This window comes from Tympanuchus pallidicinctus, unplaced genomic scaffold, assembly GCF_026119805.1.
Source record: "Tympanuchus pallidicinctus isolate F22 unplaced genomic scaffold, pur_lepc_1.0 scaffold10, whole genome shotgun sequence".
NCBI classification, from domain to species: Eukaryota; Metazoa; Chordata; class Aves; order Galliformes; family Phasianidae; genus Tympanuchus; species Tympanuchus pallidicinctus.
This window is the reverse complement of record NW_026294619.1, coordinates 4,619,178-4,641,691: the sequence shown is the minus strand read 5'-3', so window position 1 is coordinate 4,641,691 and position 22,514 is coordinate 4,619,178. Positions and strand designations below refer to the sequence as shown.

At 37.8% G+C, this 22,514-nt stretch overlaps 1 protein-coding gene across 3 annotated transcripts in view; it reads right to left on the bottom strand.

The window, feature by feature from the left end:
• Positions 1-22,309, bottom strand: part of CFAP44 (cilia and flagella associated protein 44) — a 43,563-nt gene extending 21,254 nt beyond the window's left edge. For 2 of the 3 annotated variants that reach the window (XR_008211495.1, XM_052704972.1), the window contains exons 1-17: positions 22,042-22,309; positions 18,445-18,531; positions 17,872-17,964; positions 16,834-17,005; positions 15,950-16,112; positions 14,918-15,020; positions 14,427-14,643; positions 13,139-13,253; positions 12,464-12,628; positions 11,332-11,487; positions 10,892-10,939; positions 9,704-9,803; positions 8,375-8,469; positions 5,587-5,796; positions 4,612-4,722; positions 1,580-1,732; positions 356-568 (exon numbers count right to left, since the gene is read on the bottom strand). Coding sequence is in view for 2 of the 3 variants with exons in the window: in XM_052704972.1 (XP_052560932.1) it covers positions 356-568; positions 1,580-1,732; positions 4,612-4,722; positions 5,587-5,796; positions 8,375-8,469; positions 9,704-9,803; positions 10,892-10,939; positions 11,332-11,487; positions 12,464-12,628; positions 13,139-13,253; positions 14,427-14,643; positions 14,918-15,020; positions 15,950-16,112; positions 16,834-17,005; positions 17,872-17,964; positions 18,445-18,520 (2,190 nt within the window). In the remaining variant the exon portion in view is untranslated. The remainder of the gene's footprint in view (positions 1-355; positions 569-1,579; positions 1,733-4,611; positions 4,723-5,586; positions 5,797-8,374; positions 8,470-9,703; positions 9,804-10,891; positions 10,940-11,331; positions 11,488-12,463; positions 12,629-13,138; positions 13,254-14,426; positions 14,644-14,917; positions 15,021-15,949; positions 16,113-16,833; positions 17,006-17,871; positions 17,965-18,444; positions 18,532-22,041) is intronic. The other variant, XM_052704973.1, reaches the window with a different exon arrangement.
• Between the last annotated feature and the right edge of the window lie 205 nt (positions 22,310-22,514).

The window sequence follows — 22,514 nt, the reverse complement described above, 5'->3', positions numbered from 1 at the left end:
AGATACTCACACAGAAAATCTATAAATATGATTGGCATTACAATCCAGCCAGTAGAATCAATATGTTAAAATTCTACTTCCTACTAGAAATGGAGCAGGTTAGTCTTTTTGTCTGTTCAGATGTCATGGACAACGCTAACTGAAAAATTTCTGAATTGGACTAACACTACTGGTTTACTTCAAAAAGATAATTGAAACCATCAACTGTGATGGGAATTCTGTATTCCAGAGACTGCAGGTTTCAAATAATGAATTTCTGAAGACAATCAGATGAGAGTGGAATGTTGCCATATCTTGCAATCCAAGCAACTTATAAAAAAAAAAAAAAGAAAAAGAAAAAGAAAAAAGGATTTACCAAGGAAAGCCAAAATTTCCCAGGTGCTGAATAAAACCCACAGAGAATGGGACTGGGCTCCTCTGGTATGTAGATTGACGGCAATGGCTCTTCTTCTTCAGGTTCTTCTTCTTCCACCTCCTTTCCCATCTCCTGTAGCTGCCTTATCCGTTCGAGTTTTGCTTTTTCCTTCTCTTGCTTTTTTCTCTCCCTCAGTGCAATCTCCTCTTCCAGCTGTTACAACAAGCAGTGAAACACAGAGACGTGAAACCAACGCAATTCATGAATTACTGGCTGAAGTAGTCTCATAAAGAAAATTCAAGGTGGTTCTGGCATTACATACACAGAGAGAGAAATATCTTTTCCTTCAACTAATCAACCAAACCTCATGGGAAGTGCCCATTTCCCCCCTCCACAGTGTTTAAATCAGGTCCTTGGAAACAGAAGCCATTCTGCATAAGAAGCAGACTTCATCATTTCCTCAAAGAGATTATTTCCAATATTAACCACTGTTAGTATACTTCTTATGCACAAATCTTCCTGGGAAAAGGAAAAAAGTGCCTGGAAAGCTGATTCTAGTCAGATTCTAAGTTGAAGTTCAGGTTCTAAGATGTCACTGATGTACATACAGTAAAAGAGAGAAACTGTAATGGACTTGACTTCTTAAAACTAAAGGAAGGACACATAAAATCTTTCCATTTAAGCCACCTTCAGCAAAAACAAATGGCCAAAAAATTGTCTAGAACAGGCTTTTCCTAAGAAAATATTTGATAGAAAGTCACAAAGAAATGCCTAGAAAGGGTCTCAAAAGATTGTTCTTTTGTCCCAGAGCAGTGTAAGCTGAAACTAATGTATTATGTGTCGACGTTCTCCGATCTACACTTTATAGATCTCCTACTATGGTGATTGCATGGTCTACGTAAACTATTTCGGTGTTTCACCTTCCTAACTGTTGCATCTTTCCTAAAACATTCTTGTTGCAACTTATTAATTATTGATCTATTCTCCCAGAGGAATGAGATGACAACATTTTCTATTTTCCTAAGACTTACTATGTCTTATACATGTGTATAAATTTATATTTATATTGTCCTCTTTTGACTAAAACAAACAAAACTGCAAAAAAAAACTCAGCACACAATACATTCAGTCTTTTCTTAGAGACATACAGAGAGTAGAAACTCCAGGAGGAAGCTTTGTCTTCCGAACATAAATATGGGATTTTTCCAAAGGAGACTTCTTTACCTTGATTCGGGATTTAATGCTATAAAAATGAAAGTACTGTGTTGGCAGGTTTTTGATATGGTAGGTGGATGCTGTTTCCTGTTTCTCAGGGAGAGGGGCAGGAACCTGGAGAACATATCCATTCTCACAAAGGATGAGAAGCATGCTTGTCACCTACACAAAAACACAAAAAATACAAGTGTGGGGCAGGTGTATAAATGGAATTGAGAGAAATGGGAAAAAGTCAGTAAAGTAGATGAACCTTCTCAAAATCAAACTCCAGTCAGGAGACATTAGCTCTTAACTGTATTGCTATTTGATTGGATACTCTTATATGGACACCAGAAAGCAGCAAACTTCTCTTATACAAGGGCTGTTCTGAAAGCAATACCTCCTATCTCATTATGTTGGCCCATGATGTCAGAGGTGGCTGTTGGTGGTATGGCAGTAGAGATGGAACCTTCCCACCAATATTCCCTTACATTTTGTTGCTGTGGTGTCTGACATGGAAGTGTGGATGAAGCAAAGGTGTGGAACTGATTTCCTACAAAAGGAAAAAATGGCATCCATTGGCATTCATTGACACTTGCTGAACATTTATGGAGACCAAACAGTGAATGCGAGTACAGTGAGGCAATGAATAGTGCATTTTAGCATTGGTGACATCAACATGAAAGATGAGCCATGTTCTGGATGGCCATGCACAGCTGTCACATCATGAAATGAAGAGCATTTTGATTAACTCATTTATGAGAATCAGAGGATTACAATCAGGGAACTGTGTACAGAGCTGAAGATCAGCTTCAGTATGTTGGGAACAGAGGTAGCAACATCACAAAGCTTGAGATGGGTCCCACAAATGTTCAGACTGCAACAGACTTATATGCAAACTTGTTAGGACCTGCTGAACCAATGTGAAGCTGAAGGTGACAATTTCCTACACTGCATGATTATCAGTGATAACGTGGTGTCGCCACTATGAGGTGGAGTCAAAATGGCAGTCCATGGAATGGTGATGTGAATTCCCCATCAAAGAAAAAGTCCAAGATGCAGCCTTCAGCTGATAAAGTGATTTGCACTCTCTTTTGGGATAGCAAAGGGGTCATCCTCGTGCATTTCCTGGAACCCAGACAAACCATGAACTCTGACCACTTCATTCTGATGCTGACTAAACTGAAGGCTTGAACTTCCAGAGTCAGGCTACAGAAGAAGACATTCTTTCTCCGGAAACACATTAACATCAGGCATCATACAAGTTTGAAAACCATGGAGCACATTTGCCAGCCTTGCTTGGACTGTCCTACCACACCCACCACATAGTCTGGATTCAGCACCTTCTGACTTTCATCTGTTTGGGTCAATGACAGATGGATTGCATAGGCAACATTTTCCTATCAACAATGCTGTCATAGAGGCTATGAAACACTGGGTTTCTTCTGCTAGTGTAGATTTTTCCTCTTGTTCATAACTGGTGAAATGGCTAATGGCAGTGATCATGTTGAAAAAGAGCGTTTTATAGCTGAAAATTTGCTCTATCAAGTAGTGTTACTGTGCTCTTTGTATCTGTTACAATTTCCATAGAAATAAATAGGACATGGTATTTTGTAGTGACCTGCACATATGTATCCCAGAAAAAGCTAAGGAACTGAAAAAGACCTTGCCTTATATAAAACTGCTATTATACTGAACATCATCAGCTAGGAAGAATCATAATATATTGGGAGTCTGGTAAATTTAAAGATAAACCTGGCCCAGAAGTTAGGAGCTGAGTTTTTGTTTTGATAAATGCTTGAAAATTTGTATGCTTCTATGATTTTAAATCCCTTAATACCTTCAAGACTGGCCTGGGAATCTTGCCAAATGCTATTTAGCTTAAGTTTGTTTGCTTCTTTTAATTGTTAGTACATGCTGAATCTCTTAAAATGCCAGGTCAGGAAGAATAGACAAGGTGAGGGTAATAATTGTTTAGTGTTTTAAGAATTTATAATGCAAGTCTGTACGTAGTTTCAATTTTCATAAGCTACCTGGAGAACAGAGAGATTACCATCTGACCCAACACTAAAAATGTGCCAGGGGATATATTAGAGTTGCTATGGAAACCTTAATGAGGAATCATATCTTCTATAAAATCTCATCCTTAAAAACACATTCATTAAATGTATAGTGTTTAATTACTAAGGTGCTTATTTAAAGAGGAAAAAAAAAAACAAAACAAACAAAACACTCTGATGCTTGAATTATGTTTAATAAGCATTCACATCTAGCAGTGGAGACCTATTACTTGCAGTAAAAATCACTTGGAGGAATGTGACACATCAAAAACATGATGAGTACTTTTCGGGTAGTAAGAAGCATCTTGTTCTCAAGCAAAGGACCCAAAATGTAACTGTTTGACCAAAACCTGTCAGTTCTGCTGTAAGATAGAGTTCACGCTAGCAAGAGCTCTTTTCCCAGCGCAGTTTTTAGCTGCTCTCAAAAAACAATACTAGTTGAAGTTTGCCATTGTAAAGCATTATAATGCTTCCTGGTAGTCACTTCGTATTAAATGTAGTGAACTATCTTTCTTCCAAATAACAATACTGGACCAGCAAAAAATTCATGTTACCATAATCACATCACATTTCTAAAGAACTATCAAGAATCTATTTGTTTATGTCACTGAATGACAATGAATACTTAGCATAAGTTCAGAGAAACACACAAAAAATTTCTTGATGTGCTCTGGAAGTTTTGTCTACAACTGCAAATGATTGTATTAATAAGGGCAAAAGGCACAGGCTTGCTAGTTCAAGGCAGGTACTCAAAATACTGCATCAAATTCTGTAGCTTATCTATGTTTCTATTGTCGATTATGCAAAGTCCAACATTTATCCAAAGTGACTGAGCTAGAGGTACAGCTACACAAAATCTATCTTTCATTCTGAAGGTGTGTAGAAAAAAGCAGCAAAACATGTTTTGCACTGTGTATAGAGAACGTAGCTAGATTGATGGACCTTCACTGATTTTCATTCTGACATAGCAGAGAAAGGAAAAAACAAGCATGCGTTACTCACATGAGAAGGTGGAGACCACTGTAATGCCTGCACAGCCCCAGGGACATGGATGAATCCTATTGGCTTGTATTCATCTTCAACAGCAAAAAAGAAAACTGTTTTGTCTTTACTCTGAAGGGAAAAAAATAAAAATTAAAATTAAAAAAAGATTGTTACTGATTGAAAGCTGACAAAACATCTGAACAATTTTAAGTACTGTGTGAAACATCCTTCGGCTAGATGAAGGGATTCGCAAGTGCCTTAGAACTCAGAATTGGATTTTCATCATTACAGTGAGGGGGAATAATAATCCTGCTCAACTTCCTCTAGGCTGCTGAGTAAAGCTGTAGGCCTCAGTCGTCCTTATGAGCCTCTCCTGGCACCTCAGTTTAGGCAACTTTTGCCCACTGCTCCAGGAACTCACCTAAAGGTTAGGCCCAGGTCTTCAGCCCAAGCCTGAGCAATGTCAGAGGTATACCTGTTGTATTCTGATGTTCCCAAACTGTTGTCTGGATTTCCTGTTTTCCTCTGATGTGTCTTATTACCTGTTTCCAGTTTTCTGACTGGAAATCATTTCAAAGCCTAGCAGACACACTGAAAAACTGATCAGTTGATCTTGTTGCAATGCAAAACAGGTATCTACTGGTGTTCTACCAAGCTGGTGTACAAATGGACTTAGTTTTACTAGATGCAAGATACTACTAAACTAATTCAAAAACAAGCCAAATGCATCTTCAAAAGGGATTACAGAATTCACATTAAATAATCCAGTAATTCGAAAACAAGATGTATGTATTGCATGATTGCTTTCCTTCAGGAAACAATGTGTGCAAACAGATCTTTCTCTTCCCCTGGCATTACTGAGAAGTACAAGAAGCAATCAACAGCAATAACAGAAGTATAACTGCATTGTCAGTGACCAAAATTTGCCTTAACTCTTTAAATAATCTTGGAAGTTGTTGCCTAATAAAAATAAACAAAGGAAGTGATACATACCCCTGTGGCAAAGACATCTCCATTTCGTTCATATGCCAAGGCTGTGACTGCAGTAGTATGAGGTTTAAAAGCTTGTTTCAGATTTATCCCTGCATTTCTTATATTGGGCTGTTCTGCAAGAGTGGGAAGTCCTTTGGGATCATAAACTTCAATTATGCGGACAACACCATCTTCAAACCCCACAGCAATTAGACTTCCTTTAGGATTTACCTTTGAGTGGAAGAATGAAGAAAAAAAAAAATAATCACAGTGTACCTCAGGGAGTTTAGAATAATTATCTGTATGTCACGTGTTCTGCTGTTAACTTGTAACTCATCTTACATGTATGTGACCAGGGAAATTTTATTTATTCTTTCTAATAAGCCACCATAAAGGGAAGGTTAGGACTGAGTGAAGGTTTTGGTGAGGGGTGGTTAGATACATTCATTGGTTTGGGTTTTTCATCTGCTGTTTTCATTTTACTTGTTGATGACATGCTTTGAGACTGGAAACATTGGTGAAGATAAAGTTACAACTGATGAGGAAAAGGTGGTTCCTACAGATAGGTATCCATATCAGAATCTTCTTAAGGAGAAGATTTGAAATTCAAAAAATAATTATTATACTATCCTGAATATAATATTTGGCATTGAATGTGGATATAATATTTGAAGAGATGCGGGCATAAACTTATGTCTGGCTGACCATGTAAAGTTCAACTGTCAGCAGGGACTTGAAACAGAAATATGAGGTTATGGAGACTTTAACCAATTTCCCTTGAGGGTAATGCAATTGATAAAAATATAGTCAGACTTAAACTGTGAGAGAGAAGAGTTAGCAGAAACAATCTCATGTTTTAGCTGGATCTATCTGGACTTGCAGCTGATAATAGCCATATGCAGTAGCATCTTGAAGTGATCTACGAGCTGAGTCAAATTCAGCTATGTTGCAAACTGCATCATCACATATATAATGTTATGTACAGGCTGTAATAATGTGAACATTAATGTATGCTAGAAATGAGACTAAAATGAAAATTGCTGTGTGAGGAGATAAGGGTGAACAGACAAGATTGGTGAGCAGCTGGTAAAAGCACAGTGCTATGTATGAAACTGTTATGGAGGTTATTGTAGGAAGCCAAGTGTAACTGCTTTTTTTTTTTTTTTTTAATCTTGAAACGAGCCTATGTCGTCATATCTTAAAAATCATCTCTGTAATAAGCAGGTACATGGCAACTTTGCTCACTAGATGATCAGAAGTAGTCAGTCACTCATGATTTTCAGATCTGTGGCCCTGCACTTCACTTCCTCCAGCAAATCTGCATCTTTACTCTTCTGGGGAGCCCAGCACTGGACACAGTACTTCAGTTGTGGTCTCACAAGCACTGAGTAAAGAGGAATGATCACCTCCCTGACCAGCTAACAGCCTTCCTAATGCAGCCAAGGATGCCATTGGCCTTCTTTGCCATGATGGTACATTGCTGGCTAATGACCAGCTGGGCATCAATCAGAATCCCAAGATCTTCCTCTGTGAATCTGCTTTTCAGCTGGTGGGCTCCCAGGAAGTACTGATGCCTCTGGCTTTCCTACTCAGATGCAGAGCTTTGTATTTTTCCTTTGCCAGACTCCATGAGATTCCCCTCAGCTCAGTTCTCCAGCACATTCAGGTTCCTCTGGATGGCAGCACAACCATCTGGCCTATCACCTGCTCCTCTCAATATTTATCATCTGCAAAGTTACCAAAGGTGCACTCTGTCCCAGTATTCAGGTAATTAATGAGGAGTATTGGTCCATGTAATGACCACTGGAATACACAACTAGAGGCTTCTCTCTAACTGGAGGTTGTGATACTGATTATTGATCACTGCCCCCTGAGGCCCATTAAATTCAGGCAATTTAATATCTACATCACTTACTTAACTTCCATTTTGGCAGCTTGTCTACGAGGATGCAGTGGGATAGAGATGCTCTGAACTGTGTGAATTATGTGTTTTCTTAGATTAGAAGTGCAAATTTTCAAATACATTCAAGAACCTTAATCTACATGCAAGTATTTAATGAGAGTTAAGAGAAGCTAGGGAGACTAAATATCCCTGCTTTTTCAGTCTGTGTTTAGTATCAACTTTTGTAAAACTGATCTGATTTTGTTCTGTAATGCTGTACAAGTTATTGTGGTGACATAGTGAATGTTTTGGTCATCACCTAATAGAATTTCTGCAAGTGTAACTGTAATTCCAGTCACACAAGTGTACTGTCTCAGTGCTGCTGTCCTTACCTTCAAAATTCAGCAAAAGCACTCCATAAATCAGCTTGTAGTGAAGCTTTAAGAACATAATTAGATACTGTTTTAATTAAAATTAGTAAATATGTCTAGAAGTGATAGACTCCACAGTCTACAAATGATCATTTCTGGTAACAATTTTTTATGATTAATCTCCAAATGTTTATGGATTTTCTGGGCTGTCATTTTGACATGTGTTAACTAATTTATGTTAATTGCCAATTGCTCTGCTTAGATTCAACAGAAGTTGTTAGTCTATAAAGTAACATTACTTCCCAGAACACACACAGAGATCTGATTTTAAAATTTCACAGAGTTGGATACCCGACAACTCACAGTAAAATCAAACTCTGCACTGTATATATATACATATTGGTACACAAGTTTATACATACATACTAATACAGTAAGTTCCAGCATGAACTAAACAGTAGCTTCTTTAATATTTTGCATCATGAGGATTTTCCTTGATGCTTGCAGACTTGTAGGTCCTTTACGAATTTTTGTTAACACGCAAATAAAAACTTACAACATGAGGTGCCCATGACAATGCTGTTCCTCCTTGTTTAAATTTAATTTCACTCTGTTGACTGTTGCTGATGAAATCATAGATACGCACTGACCCTGCATGTAAAGGAAACAATAGGGATTTATTTCTTACAATGTCACTTCCAGTTTAAGATTAGTGGAGAAATTTCTATTTATTTGAATGAAAAGCTGTATGGAAAGTTATTAATTTCTCTCTTTCAGTATCAAACATACACCTAGAAAGACATAACTGGTGGTTACAAAGTAGCATGGTGCTCATCAACAAAACATAAGCTTACTTCACTCTTTTAAATCAACCCCAAGAGTTATCAGGGCTGAGGAGTGTAATAAGAATCCCATGCTTTTGAAGAGAACACCATGTGTAATTTTTGAATAATCGCAGAACTGTGGACTACTATAAGGGAAATCTGTACTGGCAACATAGGAAAAGATGATACACTACTACTTGGAATTGCCTAGGGAGGAAAATATTTAAGTGGATGGAAATGGAAGATTTTCCAAAGAAAATCCAATTTCACCAGAGGTAGATTAGTAGACACACATTGGTTCGCATTAAATTCCATTCCAGCTGGTAAATATCCTAAGTGTAATTTGCTCAACTGCTACAAGTTTATCTTCAGGCTAGAAGTGGATGTATACTGTATAACACAGACAAATGACAAGGTACAGCTGACAATAATTGAGTTAAAGATCTTGTAGCATTTTCTAAGCATCATAAATGACACTGTTAATGTTCTGTCTTGTGGTTGTTCTTTCAAATTGTGGTAAGGCTAACAGTAAGAGGCATAAACAGCAATATTTACATAAATTAGTATATATAACTAACATATTATCTGTTGTTGAGAGTGAGATAGATATTGCTTTTTCTAATAAAGCCACAAATATTAATATTCACAATGACTTACACAATGGTTGAAATGTAAGTAATTCCTTACAAAACAAAGACCCCAACACTTACCAGTCTGGAGGCTTGAATACAAATGTTGTTATTCAAACCAAACGTCTCATCTTTTCAGCTCCTCCTTCAGAACAATTTACAAATCTTACCATTAAAACCTTTTCCCGTGAAAAACTTTTCCCAGGAAAATCCCAGGCTTTTAAGATGAGGCAGTCCCAAAGTAGTACTTCAAAACGTTAATGACTTGTCCTAACTGTAAAAGAACCAATCCCAGGAATAACACCTGTCTGTAAAACGGTTTTTGAAGAGCAAATACACAATTTGTTCAAAGGAAAATAGTTCCAAACCAATTATCATTGCTCTGAAAAAAACGGTTACAGTGGTATAAGAACAAAGGAATTGTGTACTTACGGTCAAGAGCAGTGGTGGCCACAAGGTATGTCATGGGAGAGACACTCATGGCCTCAATCCTTCTAGAGTGAAAGGTGCAGAGGCACTCTGGATCACGGGTCTGCCGTGTGAAATAGAAAAACACAAGTTTTTCTATGTGCTTAGAAGTTATTACTAGCCATAACTACAGTCAACATGAAAAATCTAGGCAAAATTTAAACAAAATTTGCCAGGCATGAGTTGCCTATAGGCAGCTTTTTTATTATTATTATTATTATTTTATTTTTATTTTTTTAAAGCTCAAATGTTCATTAAAAGATCATGAGCAAACAGCAAACCAGTAAGGGGAACGTTAAGTTGATTTAGAATGCCACCATTCTCAGTGTAAAAATAAGGGGAACTGTAGAATACAGTTGTATTGGGTACATGGGTAGTAGAATACCCACTTCCATTAAGTAGTTTAAGTCTAGAATTAACATTTTTAACAAAAAGTTGAAAATACTGTCAAGCCTAGGGCTTGTAATACCTGGGAAATTTTTTCATCATCCAAGGGATTCTATTTTCGTTGTCCATTCTTTACCTTATTTTTTAGAGCATGTTTTAATAATCTTTTCTAATCGTGAAATTCTTGAAACATTATTTAGCCATTTCCCTAAAATTTATTCCAATCAAAGGAAATATTCCCATTAGTTTTCATATGTCCTGGAGCAAAAATTGCATGCTTTCATTTTACCTTGTCATTTATTCCTTCATCAAAAACACCTCCAGCAGTAATAATAGAAGTCAGTTGGATAAAATATATGAAGTGCATATGTTCTCCTTGTTTTTCCTAGTTTTTCTTTTTGTCATTAGGAGGTAATATAGTGATTGTTTCAAATACACCAACTAAATAGAATATATAAGGAATCCTTGAACTCGTTTCCTGCACACATGCAACTTTTATTTCCAGTTTAAGATAATTTGAATTTAGCAGCCAACACTTCAGGAAGCAAAAAATCAATAATGACTTTTGACTATAATGACTCTGCAGGATTATCAATAATATTATGGAAAAAAAAAAAAAAAACATTCGGAAAAAGATCTGTTTCAACACAAAATTTTCAGCTCTGCAACTTCACCAATCACAAATTTCATTGTAGATGCATCTCACATAGCTAAAACAAGTTACTATAAAGGAAATGAAGAAATCGAAAAAGAAAATAAGCTTACTATGTTTGAAAAAGTCAAATCCAGCTTCCAGATCTTTCCATTGGCATCCTGAAGAAGCAAAAAACCAAAACATGTAACTTGAACGTTTTCAAACCTCAATGTGGAAATAAAAGTGCCCATAATAACTTCTTTAAAAATTCCTTAGTAATTATGACTATGAAAATGAAATGACTGAAGTGGTGATGTTGGTCTCACCAGTCCTACCCATAGGTTCAGGACAAAAGAACTTGAATAATAAATTTTGACGCTCTCCTACTCTTAGGCAGCTCAGGCTCTGCAAACCATAGATTTACATGTTACTACGCAGCAAATACAAATCCAAAAGATTGATTCTACAGAAAAGAGATGCACCAACCTGTAAGGTATTACTGCTATTCATTAACATTGCCTCTGTCATTCATTTTCTCAACAGGGCTGCATGTACTTTGAGTGCATCTTACCTGAGCATACCAAAAGGGCTGTCCACAGTCATGAATTTTACACATGAAACTTAGACTGACATTTTTGCCAACTCGAAGTTCATTCATAGGCTCTATCTCCAATAACCCTTTCTCATCCACAGAATCAGCAGGATCTACTGCCTCAAAGTTCCATACCTTCAAAGAATTGAAAACAAAAGAAAGAGACCTGGCTTTTATTAGGTCAGATTATGTTTTCACATGCAATCAATAGGGAAATTCGAAATCTTGACAAACCAAGAGAGGATACATTCTACAGGTAAAGTATGACAGCACACATCTCGCTTTTCTGAATATAACCTGGAACACTGACAATTAGCAAATACCATCTCACACAGTTGAGTGCAATGCAAAGTATAACCTCAGAGTTATAGAAAGTAAGTGTTACCTGACTGCTCTGAGCATTGCTCATACAGAGGCAACATGGAGGACAAATGGGAAAAGTAACATACCCATGGTTCTGCTCTGTGGTATGACAACAAAATGTCAATTGGCACCCTTAGAAATAAGTTAGTTTTCCTAATGGGATAAAATCAATTTATGAACTATTAAAAAACAACAACAACAAAATCAGGGTGTTAGACACCTTCTGCTGTCTACAACAGCTTCCTGTTAGTTACCTCGGTCTTTCACAAGTGAAGACACACCTTGTCTCCCCTTAAAAAGCAGGTACACAACACTGCCAAATTCTTGATAATTAATGGATGAGATCAGAAACTAGTATGAATAAGTAAATCATTTTTACTTTAATTTATAGAATTACGTGTTAACTTCAGGACACCCAGTACTTTTTATTCTGACTGTTCCTCTATTTCAGTACATGTATGTCTGAGATTTAATTAATTTTTGTATAAATGACCTAAGCATTAAAATAACCAGAAAATTAATTTCAACGTTGCCATTGTTTATCCTTTGAAACAACATTTACCAGAATGAAACAGAACCTGATTCAAACACGTACACTGTGGAGTCTGGTCCTTATTCTCATCTAAAAATTAATTCTCAGAAAGCAACTGCAATGCAAAGATGTCTCCATTAATAAGCCCTGGCAGAGAAAATACATGACATCTATTTGCTGATTTGTACACCCAAAAGCAGAGCAAAAAAAACTCACCCGAATGAAGCCATCTTTTCCAACAGTGATAAGTTCTCCTTCATCCAGAACTATCTGGCTGACAGGGCCATTGTGACAAGGCTTGTGTCCAGCTCGACAGAGCTCTACTTTGATGAGGCCCCCTTCCCAAAGCAGCAAGTTGCCCCACTCAGCCCCTGAGATGACCTTCAGTGCAAACGGAGAGAAGCACACAAGCAACTGTACTTTACTAGTGTTTCTGCATGGTTAAGAATCTGCTTAACTTAGTGACTTCCTACTACAAAAGCATTAAATAGATAGCAATGCACAGGTATTTTCAAGAGAAGTTGTAAAGAAAGAAAAGATTCAACTTTTAAGGAATATGACATCATTTACCTGCTCTGAAGTGACTGAAGACGTGGCTAACATGCTTTTCATTTCTTTACACGAACATATTTACCATGCTATAAGAGGAGTCTCAGTTCTAAACCAATGGAGATCTTTTGTCCAGAAACAATGTTAAACATGCTTTTCAATTATTACAAAGCAAGCAACTTTCCTTGGCAAATTACTGTCAATATTAGTTTATTAGAGCAGTGCACTGGGGGTCTAACTCCTATCACTCAGAAGAAGAAATAGTAACTCTCCAACTTACTCAAACTTTTCATCAAAACACAAGAAGGAACACAAAAATCAATTAAAATTATTGCGACTTACCTTCCCGTCGGGCAGCTCCACATACCCTATAATGTCAGTCACTGCTGTTGTTCCAAACCTACCCAAAGCTCCTTGTAACTTGAGACCAGTGAATGTGTGAGCCATCTTCCAGAACCTGAGTAAAGGAAGCACATCCCTCTCTGATACAAGATTTCCTAGACATACTCTTCAGTCTCTCTGACATTGTAATTATCTTACCAGGGATTTCATTTTGTTCATTTCTTACTACTTTTCACAGGAGACCTTGGATATTTTTGTTTGTTTGTTTTAATGAGATAAAGCTTTGTAAACACACAAACTTTCCCATATATTACCTTTAAGAAAAACCCAGGAGAATTTAACACTATTATTTAAAACAAATAACTGTTAAATTAACAGCTATATCTTTCCAGATACAACCCATACACATACTTCTAGTTGCCTGTTTTACTCTTGCTATCTCTAGTGTATGATGTTTAATTCTGTAAATCCAAGGGACTAAATTCTTCTCTAATTTTCATACAAACAACTCCATGGACTTGAGTGTGACTGTAAAAATCTCAGTGAGCAAAAACTTTTACCCTAGACCTTCACAGCTATTCCTAGTCAATCATTATATTTTTTGCAGTATAAAATATTGTTTTCAATTATTGTTTTACAGAAAAACAAACATATACTGCACTTAGGGATGGTACACAGTGTGTGCAGGAAATGTTACATTTAAGTTAAGTGCTGGAAATTGGCATTTGAATACGTATGTGTTAAGGGTTGCGTATATCTGTGTTATAAAGCTATGTCAGATCTTATTCACAGTATCTTAGCTCAAAAGAAAGTTTATAAAAGATTTTTTTGTCAGACTTCCATAAATAATGTATTCCATAAATAATGTAAATAATGTAGTGACTTTCTGACCCATGACTTGACAGCCAGTTCTACTGGCTACCCAAACAGCAGCTGAGCTCAATAAATCACTGGTAGAAAGCTGAGGAGGCATGAATGCTGTGTAAACACCTACAAGACAGGTATGTACATATATTTTTTATTAGTTCTCCACAGTGTTTGTTGGAATTACAAGAATGAAGCCAGTAGTACACATATTGAATGCCAAGCATCATCCCTTTTTGAGAACAAGGGTGTTTAAAAGACTTTGCTGACTAGCTGAAAGACTTTTTGGCTTTGCATTTGCAGTGACAGGGTAAAACAGCATTCCCCACTCATGTGTGTTTGCTAATGATACGTTCCTGCTAGTCACCATCTAGGTACTATGCCTTTAGAACTGATACATATTAAACATAATTGGTAAACCTACCTGATGTGTCCTACTCCAGCTGTAGTTAGCTGTTCTTCGTTATCTGGAGAAAACGTGACTCTGTAAACATCCTGTGAGAAAGCTTTTGACCTTAACACAATCTTTTCTTGTTTCCAGTCCCAGATAGTCAACATGTAGTCAGGGCTGCTTCCAATACTGGCCAGCAGAGTGCCAGTATGGTTGAAATCACCAAAAACATAGCCTTTTTTTGTTCCATCTGGAGAAACATACCAATCCACACATGCATGGGAAAAAGGAAGAAACAATAGGAAAAACTGTTTAAGGGGAGCTCAACATCCACAGAAGTTGGCTATTTCTACTAAATAAAAGCTTTCTCCACTCGTAATGAAAAAGCTGGAAACTAGTGTTTCTTGTTTTGGCACGGAATACCAAAAATTTTAATTCCTTATAAAGTGAGGTGCTACTCCATCTACTGGGATCTACAAACACCACCCATTTATGTAAAATGAAAATAGTACTTTTTACACTACCTCGTAGTATTCTGTAAGGCCTCAGTGAAGGATAATCGTAGATGATGAGGTTTGGTTTCTCTCCTTTTTCTCCCACTGCAAAGTACTGCTTAGTAGGGTGTGCCTTGAAAAGCAAAAGTTCAGTTTCAGTCAAAAGATACTGCTGCAAATACTAAGTTGCATTTTTCTGTATGCTTTTTCTGAACAACTGCCAGTCTATTGCTCAATACCTGAATGAAGCCATTATACGCACACAGTGGTAAAACTACTAGGCACACAAAATAGGATTATCACACATATATACTTCAGAACCATGAGAAACTGTATAATAAGCTCCTTTATTGTGCATTCTTTTACTTTTCCTACTTAACTCACTAGCTGATCTTTCCATATGCACTATTTGGGTCAGCATTCATCTACACAGAATGATGCAGAAATGCCATCCTGAATTACATTTTTCTGAAGATGGATAGATGCACCACAATTCTCCATGAAAGGCTGCTTATATCAGCAGAACAGACTGAGGCTGGTATACTGAAAGCTTTGCTCATAGTACGACTGAGAGATGGCAGAGCTGTTCACAGGGTAAGGTGCCACAAAACCGTATAAACATTTGAGATTCCAAGCTTTTCATAGGAGTTTCCTAGAGTGAAGCCAAATCCTTTTTCTCTTCATTTATTTAGGTTGCTAATTTTCTAAGTTTTAACCATTGACAAAACAATATATCAGTATTAGCTGTGAATGGGAGAGAAAGAAAGAAGAGAGCTGAAATGAGTACTAATACTTAAATAAGAATGTAATAGATACTAAAATGAATCTCAGCCAGCACTTATCAGTCCTTTCAATTATGTAGGCCTGAGACAAGTACGCAGATATTTGTGCTCTGTTGATTATACTGACAGATTGAGTTAGCCTGTACTGCATGGTGCACTATACTCCTTTAATCAATACCATACTTTCTTACACGTGCAGCTGTGGAAATCTCCCATTAGGCAACAAAGTGACCATTTTGTTTTATAAGAAGGACTAACATCCTAAAAAAGAAAGGCATACCGCAATAAACCCAATTCCGCCTCCACTGCTGCTCCGGAGGTAACTCTGAGATTTAGTTTTCAGGTCCAGAATCACCACTTGGTTGCCTGCTACATAGAGTAGGCTTTGGCTATCCATCACCATCAGGTTTACACTTCTGATGCAGTCATATCCAAAAGAATATCTGAGAACAATTCATTAAGGGAAAGATTTGATGCTGGCTTTCAAGAATAGTTTACTAAATGGATAGAAATGCTTACACCAAAACTGACACAAGAATATTGAATCCTGTGACTAAAAGTCTGTCAGTAGGCAAGTTTTTTTCAACACACAGGAAGGTAAACGATATTGAGTTTCTATAACTGAGGGGAAAGCAAAGGAAAGACCTTCTAAATTTCATGCTCCACCTTCTCACTTCCATTTCTGAGTACACTTCTTTCCTCTGCAGAATCCTTTGGGGCAGCTAGAAATTCACATTTTATCAGTTTGGTGATCTTTTTTCAAATATAATATAAGAAATGTGCATTTGAGTACTTAGAACTCTTTTACAGGCAAGCATTCAAACTAAAGAAACATTCAGGTTCACTTCTTAAATGTCTGCAGGCAGATGTAGAGAATAGAAAATCTAGTCTTCAACAGCAACTTGACTGTGTTTGCAAAGAAAAAAAAAAAAAAAAAAAAAAAAGGAAAGGAAAAATTATGCCTAATAAGAAATGTTTGTAAGGTCAAGGCAGTGTTTAAGGTTAAATTCATCCAGGACCATTACTAGATTCTTATCCATGCCTCAACCAAGGGTATTCCACTAACGCCATACTGGATACTCCTAAGTAGACAAGTACAATTTTATCAACATAAATTAAGAAATACCTAGCCTGAAATTTGCACAGCCTCAACAGAAAGGATACTTCAGAGTAAGAAGGTTAATTGGTATCCCTGAGTCTTCAGTGACAAATGGCCGTGAATATATATCTTCATAACTATAGAAGAAAGTTTCTGAGATTTTCTTTTCTTTCCTCTCAGGGGTTTTTTCTTCTTTTGGGGATACTTCAGTATTATCTTGTTCTTCCAAATCATCTGCTGCATGTCAGAAGTGGAAACGTAAAGAATATTTATATTTAGGATAAATCTTAGGTTTCTTGCTGATATTTGTACTTAACTGAGGAAGAGAGGGATTCATGCATTGTCTCCTTTGACAAAGTAATAGGCACTCCATAGCTGAACACAGGGATATGCTGTGTTAGTAACAGCTTGTCCTGGAACAATCCTGCTCTCCTGTTTTTAAAAACTCTGTGAATACTTGTGAAAATTGAAGAATTTAGAGGAGGAAAAAATGAGAATATTTTAAAAACATTGGTTTTAAAACTCAAAGCCTAGGATACTGAAGTAGTTCAGCTTTGGTGCTTAGGGCTCAGCTTTAGAAACAAAACAGTATTTGAAATGTCTCTTTTCAGCATCTGCTGAATCATCATACAAAACTATTAGAAAAAGCAAGTGCTCTTTGCTCTTTCATACACAGCTGACCACCTTAAGACACTGTCTCAGAACATGCATACTGCTAATGTGTTACTAAGTGAAGTTCTTTACTGGACTGCAATGCAAAATATCATCAACTTGAATTCCAGTTAGTCAGAAGCAATTGTTAAAACTGAATTCAAGTTAGATACCTCAAACTCAATCTCCATGACTGATTTTGCAAGCTTTTTACCCTATATTAATTTCTTTTTCTCCCCCTCAACCAACTAAGGGGTCAGACACCAGCAAGGAAAAAGAGTGAAAAGAAGTAAACAAAGTAAGCCAACAGGAAGGGTTCAGTGAAACTCTGTAACTGTAGCATGATGGCACTGGTGTGAGATGCTGTTCATAACGGACAAAAAATGAAAACTAGAAAGCAGTGGGATTTTTAAGTTAATGCCAACATCCCCCCAAAGGATAGCAGTACCCACCAATGCTCTCTGTATCTGTTTCCACATGCTCCACATCTTCCTCTTCTTCCTCTCCAGCTGGTGATTCCTTTGGAAGACTACTTTTGCTTTCTTCTGTAAAGGACAATTGGGATCTCTTAGGTATGAATTAATTCAACTAATTTCTTTATACACATCAGGTTAAATATAGATCTATCTAGTATAGTTCCAGTAGCAAAACAAGCAAAAAAAGCCTGTCAAACAGTGGACTTCTTGCTGTTTAGCAAGAAGTGTAGAGAGAAGTTTGCTTCCAAATAAGAATGTTTTAAAGCAAATTGATTGCAGTAATGGCTATGGAAACAGATCTAAGCAGCAAAAATTGTCAGGGGAGAGACTTTGCAGGCTGCAGGATGACAAGAACCACTGACACAGCAGTCAGTCCAGAACATTTCTGGAAGAAGTCATCTTTGACCAGGCTCAAAACAAAATTTGACAGCACTAAGAATGGTAACCAAAGATGAACTCATACTAGAAAGGAAGGTGTGAGCAGTGTGAGAATCCAGGAGCTGCTGTGGGTTTACTATTGGAATCACTGTAACATCAGAAAGTACTTACGGACACTGCTGTGATCTGCCTGTGTACCTTCTGCTGCCTTCTCATCTGCTCCCTCCTTTTCTTTTGGAGATGACATGTCCTCTTTATCTGAAGGCAGTGAAAAAAACTTTTAGTATTATTGCCTTTAGCAATAAACTATTTAATTTAGACTAAATTCAGATTATTTCCATTTCCTCCACAATGTTGAGATTCCCAAACATAATATTTGTGATCTGCCTGTACACTACAAGTATGGAAAATCCAAGAATATGTCCTACTTTATAGGGTGAATTAATTGGTTCAGTTTTCAGACCTCTGAGCTCTGTGTACATTGCTACAGAAAGACTGTCATCTAATTACTGTGCAACAGGGGAAGAAGCAGAAGAGAAATTTGCATGTTCTGGGCTTCTCTTTAGTGTACTCAGGTGAGTTTTGTTTTTGAGAGAAAACCTTTCTGGTAGATTTCACAAAAAGCAAAACAGACATGGGAGCAATTATATACAAATACTACAGAATTCAGGAAATTAATTAGTTGAATATAAAAAAAATCTAAATATTCAGCATAACAAATAGAGCCAGTATGAAAATGAATTGGTCTGAATGTGTAAGCTGGACTTCAAAAGCAAGAATAAATCCCTAAAGATGCATTTCTTCTTTCTGACATTGGGGCACATGATGTTTGAGAAAAAAATATTTTGTGTTATCTTGGTCTTTTCAGGTATTTCAGGAAAGGCAGAGTATCCAAACATAATGCCACCCCCCCAGAAAGACAGTGAAATCAAAGACATATTGTAGACATGCCATTAATGCCATCATATAGTCAACTTACCCTACTTAATCTTCATCTGAAGCATCTGAGGTTTTGTCAGTCTGAGTTTTCTGCGTAATTTCTTTTAAGAACTAAAATGAGCATTTACCCCTCAGGGGTGCTCAAAAATAGACACGCAGAAAAATGTTGAATTCAGAAAACAAATCAAAACAATTACAGTATATCTCAATATATTGAAATGAAATCTATGAGTTTTTAGTGAAATGACAGAACTGATACTATTGAAGAAAGTTTCACACTAGTTGCATAAACATACAGTGGAGTCTTCAGAGACCTGAACTCCAATTCCAAACCCAGTAAGGACGTGTACAATTTGTATCAGCCATTTCACCTCTGGCTGTCTCAGTTACCTCTTGCGAAAAATGAGATAATAATGCTTACCCATCTTGGCAAAGTGTTTTGATATCCATAGAGAAAAGTGCTATAACATTTCAAATTATTGCAACTAATTACCAATCATTTATCTTCTAAAAATTAAGTCTATCATAGTTTTCATTATAAATTAACTCCTCTCTGGAAAATGCTTTAGGCTGAAAGAGGGTCTGAACATTTCTGCCTCATCATTATCCGGGTTCTAGTCACAGAAAGCTGCTGTAATGTTCACTGTACATATTACTACGATGGCATTCAAAGACTGTGCCAAAAATAATATAATTGTAAGGCTCTGAGGAGGTTCAGGAGAAGGATGTCCACTTTTGTTGCAGTTCTGCAGATTGACTGATCCAAGAAAACTTTCATGCAAGTTCAGTGTGACAAAATCCCTCTGAGTTCTAATTTTCTTTTCCTGTGCACTGCATTTATGAATCTTTACACATTTAATATTTTTTTTTTTTCCAGAAAGAGGAAAAATGTGGGATGACAGTGCCATCTCAGTGAATTTGTTTGTCATGTCAAATAAATGCTCATTTGATTTGATTTTCCTTGTATTTCAAATATATGACACAATTGTCTGAGGTATGTGTAAAGCTTCATAAATGCAGTAATTGCCTTCACAAAGCTCATGACTGATGCTTCAACAGCATAAAAAGCATTGAATTAATGATTAAAATGTGGCCAACAGTTATTATCCTTTAGAAATCAAACATATCTATTAATTATTATTTTGCAATTTCTTTTACAAAAGTTTTGGCCACCAGTGAGTACTGAACAAAACTCAAAATGTACTTTCAGTAACTTGTTCTTTCCTTCATGAGAGACACTCTTGTGTTCTTCCTTTCCTTGTCTTTAGTCCACATGAAAAAAAACTCAGGTGATCCCAGGACTTTGTTTTCCTTTATTAATTCCAATCCTGATTCCTTTTAGCATAATATTTATGGGCTACTCACTGCTATTTCTGGCCTGGAGGTAATGCGCTTGAACTAAGGACTGGAACTTTTGGCTATTAAGAGGGGTGTCTGCCATGAGGAATTAGGCACTAACCAACTGTCCCAGGTTGCTTTCTCAAGTCTAGCTCTGCTTTGAAAGTGTCAGATTTCTCCCCATTTGCCAAGCTGTTTTTGTTTAATTCAACTTCAGTTGCCGTTCTCTTGGTAGCTTTTTCTGGCTCTTCCTTCTCTTTATGAAAAGCAGCACACCATTCAATAACTAAGGATTCCATTTAGCTTTCAGACCACATCACAGTATGCCAGCAATTTACTGGGCCACTGGTAGCCACAACAGAGTTCTGCAAAACTAAACTTCACTCCAAAAGAAATTAAAATATTTAAGTGCTCATATACACAGCAAAAAACATACAACTGTAAATCAGGCATAGCTGGCATAGTGCTGTCTGTGTGTCATTATCAGTCTGCATTACCACAAAGTTAGTATTAAAAATCAGCTCCAGGCAATCAGCACGAAATCCCTAGGAAATAATTTTTCATAGTAGAGAATATTGCTGTCTTGTAAAACAGAGGACTTAGGAGAGAGAAGACACAAATTATCAATTCTTGCAGCAATTAAGGTTATGCATATAAAATATTTACTAGCCAGAGACAGCAAGGCTGCAGTTGCAAAGCAGGATCTAGACATATCACCACCCCCATAGCCCCATTATGTCTTTTGTTCTCCAACAGAGAGATGAAAGAAGTGGACAGCAGAGCCCTGACTATCACGGCTATCAGAGACCTGACTATTGCTGTGTTGCACACAAAATATTTTCCAATAAAACAGAAGGAATAAAACCTAACTCTAATTTCAAACTAAAACAGCTCTGTGTACAACCTAGACATCCCAGATCTGTCTCATGCAAGTGAGAGTGCTAAGTCTATTAGAGCCTGCCGTGCAGATGAAGGTGAGTAATCAGGTTTCGGTCAAGCAAGATATGAAACAGGCCGTATCACCACAGTTACTTATTAACACACGGTGTAAAGGGAAGCCAGAAAAATGAACTACAGAGCACGTATGCAATAAAAACAAAAACAATGGCCTTTTCACAGGCAGTACGGCAAAACCAACATGTCCCACATTTCAGAGATAAAGGATTGCCCGCTTCAGCCGCAGAACATTTGTTTCAAGATAAGCTAAGCATTTATGCGTACTTCAGCACGCAGAGGCGTGGCGGTGGCCGTGCCGTGAGGCGGACAGCAGCGTGACCCGATGACAACGCTTCTCTCCACGGCCGCCTCTCACCAGGACAGCAGGACGCGGCCACCGGCAGGCAGGGGGGCGCTGCGGCAGGCTGCGAGCTAAGGGGCAGGGAAGCGATCCCTAAGGAGTCCTGCAGGGCCTCAGGGGAGGCTGCACGGAGGGGCCAACAGTCCGTGTGAGGGGTGATGGTGATGGAGCCGTGCCCGGAGCCCAGCGCTTACCTAGCGCCACATCCAGCGCGGCGTTACCGGTCTCCAGGCAACCGCTCCGCTAAGCACTCTGGGAGCGGTAGTTCGGAGGGTTGGGGCACCTTTACGCTTTTTAACGGCTGGGGCGGAGGCGGCAGCGATTTTGCCATAGGTCAGGCGGGCGGGAGGGTTATGCTTGGGTTGTCTTTTCCATCGCTAACAGAACCCGCTCAAAAATGAGTATTCATGTCTGCGCCCACCGCGGACGCGAACTGCGGGAGTTTCAAGGAGCGTTTGGACACCGCTGTCAGACACAGGATTTGGATTTTGGGTGATCCTCTGTGGAGGCTGGGCTCGGTGATCCCTGTGGGTCCTTTCCAACTTGGGATATTCTGTGGCTCCATCCAGTAGAAACTGGAGTCGTGACGCAGGGCTGCCGCTGTCAGGGAGGGCTCCTGCTCTACAAGGCAAGGGGCCAGAGCTCTCACCCTCACGTAAGTCCCCCT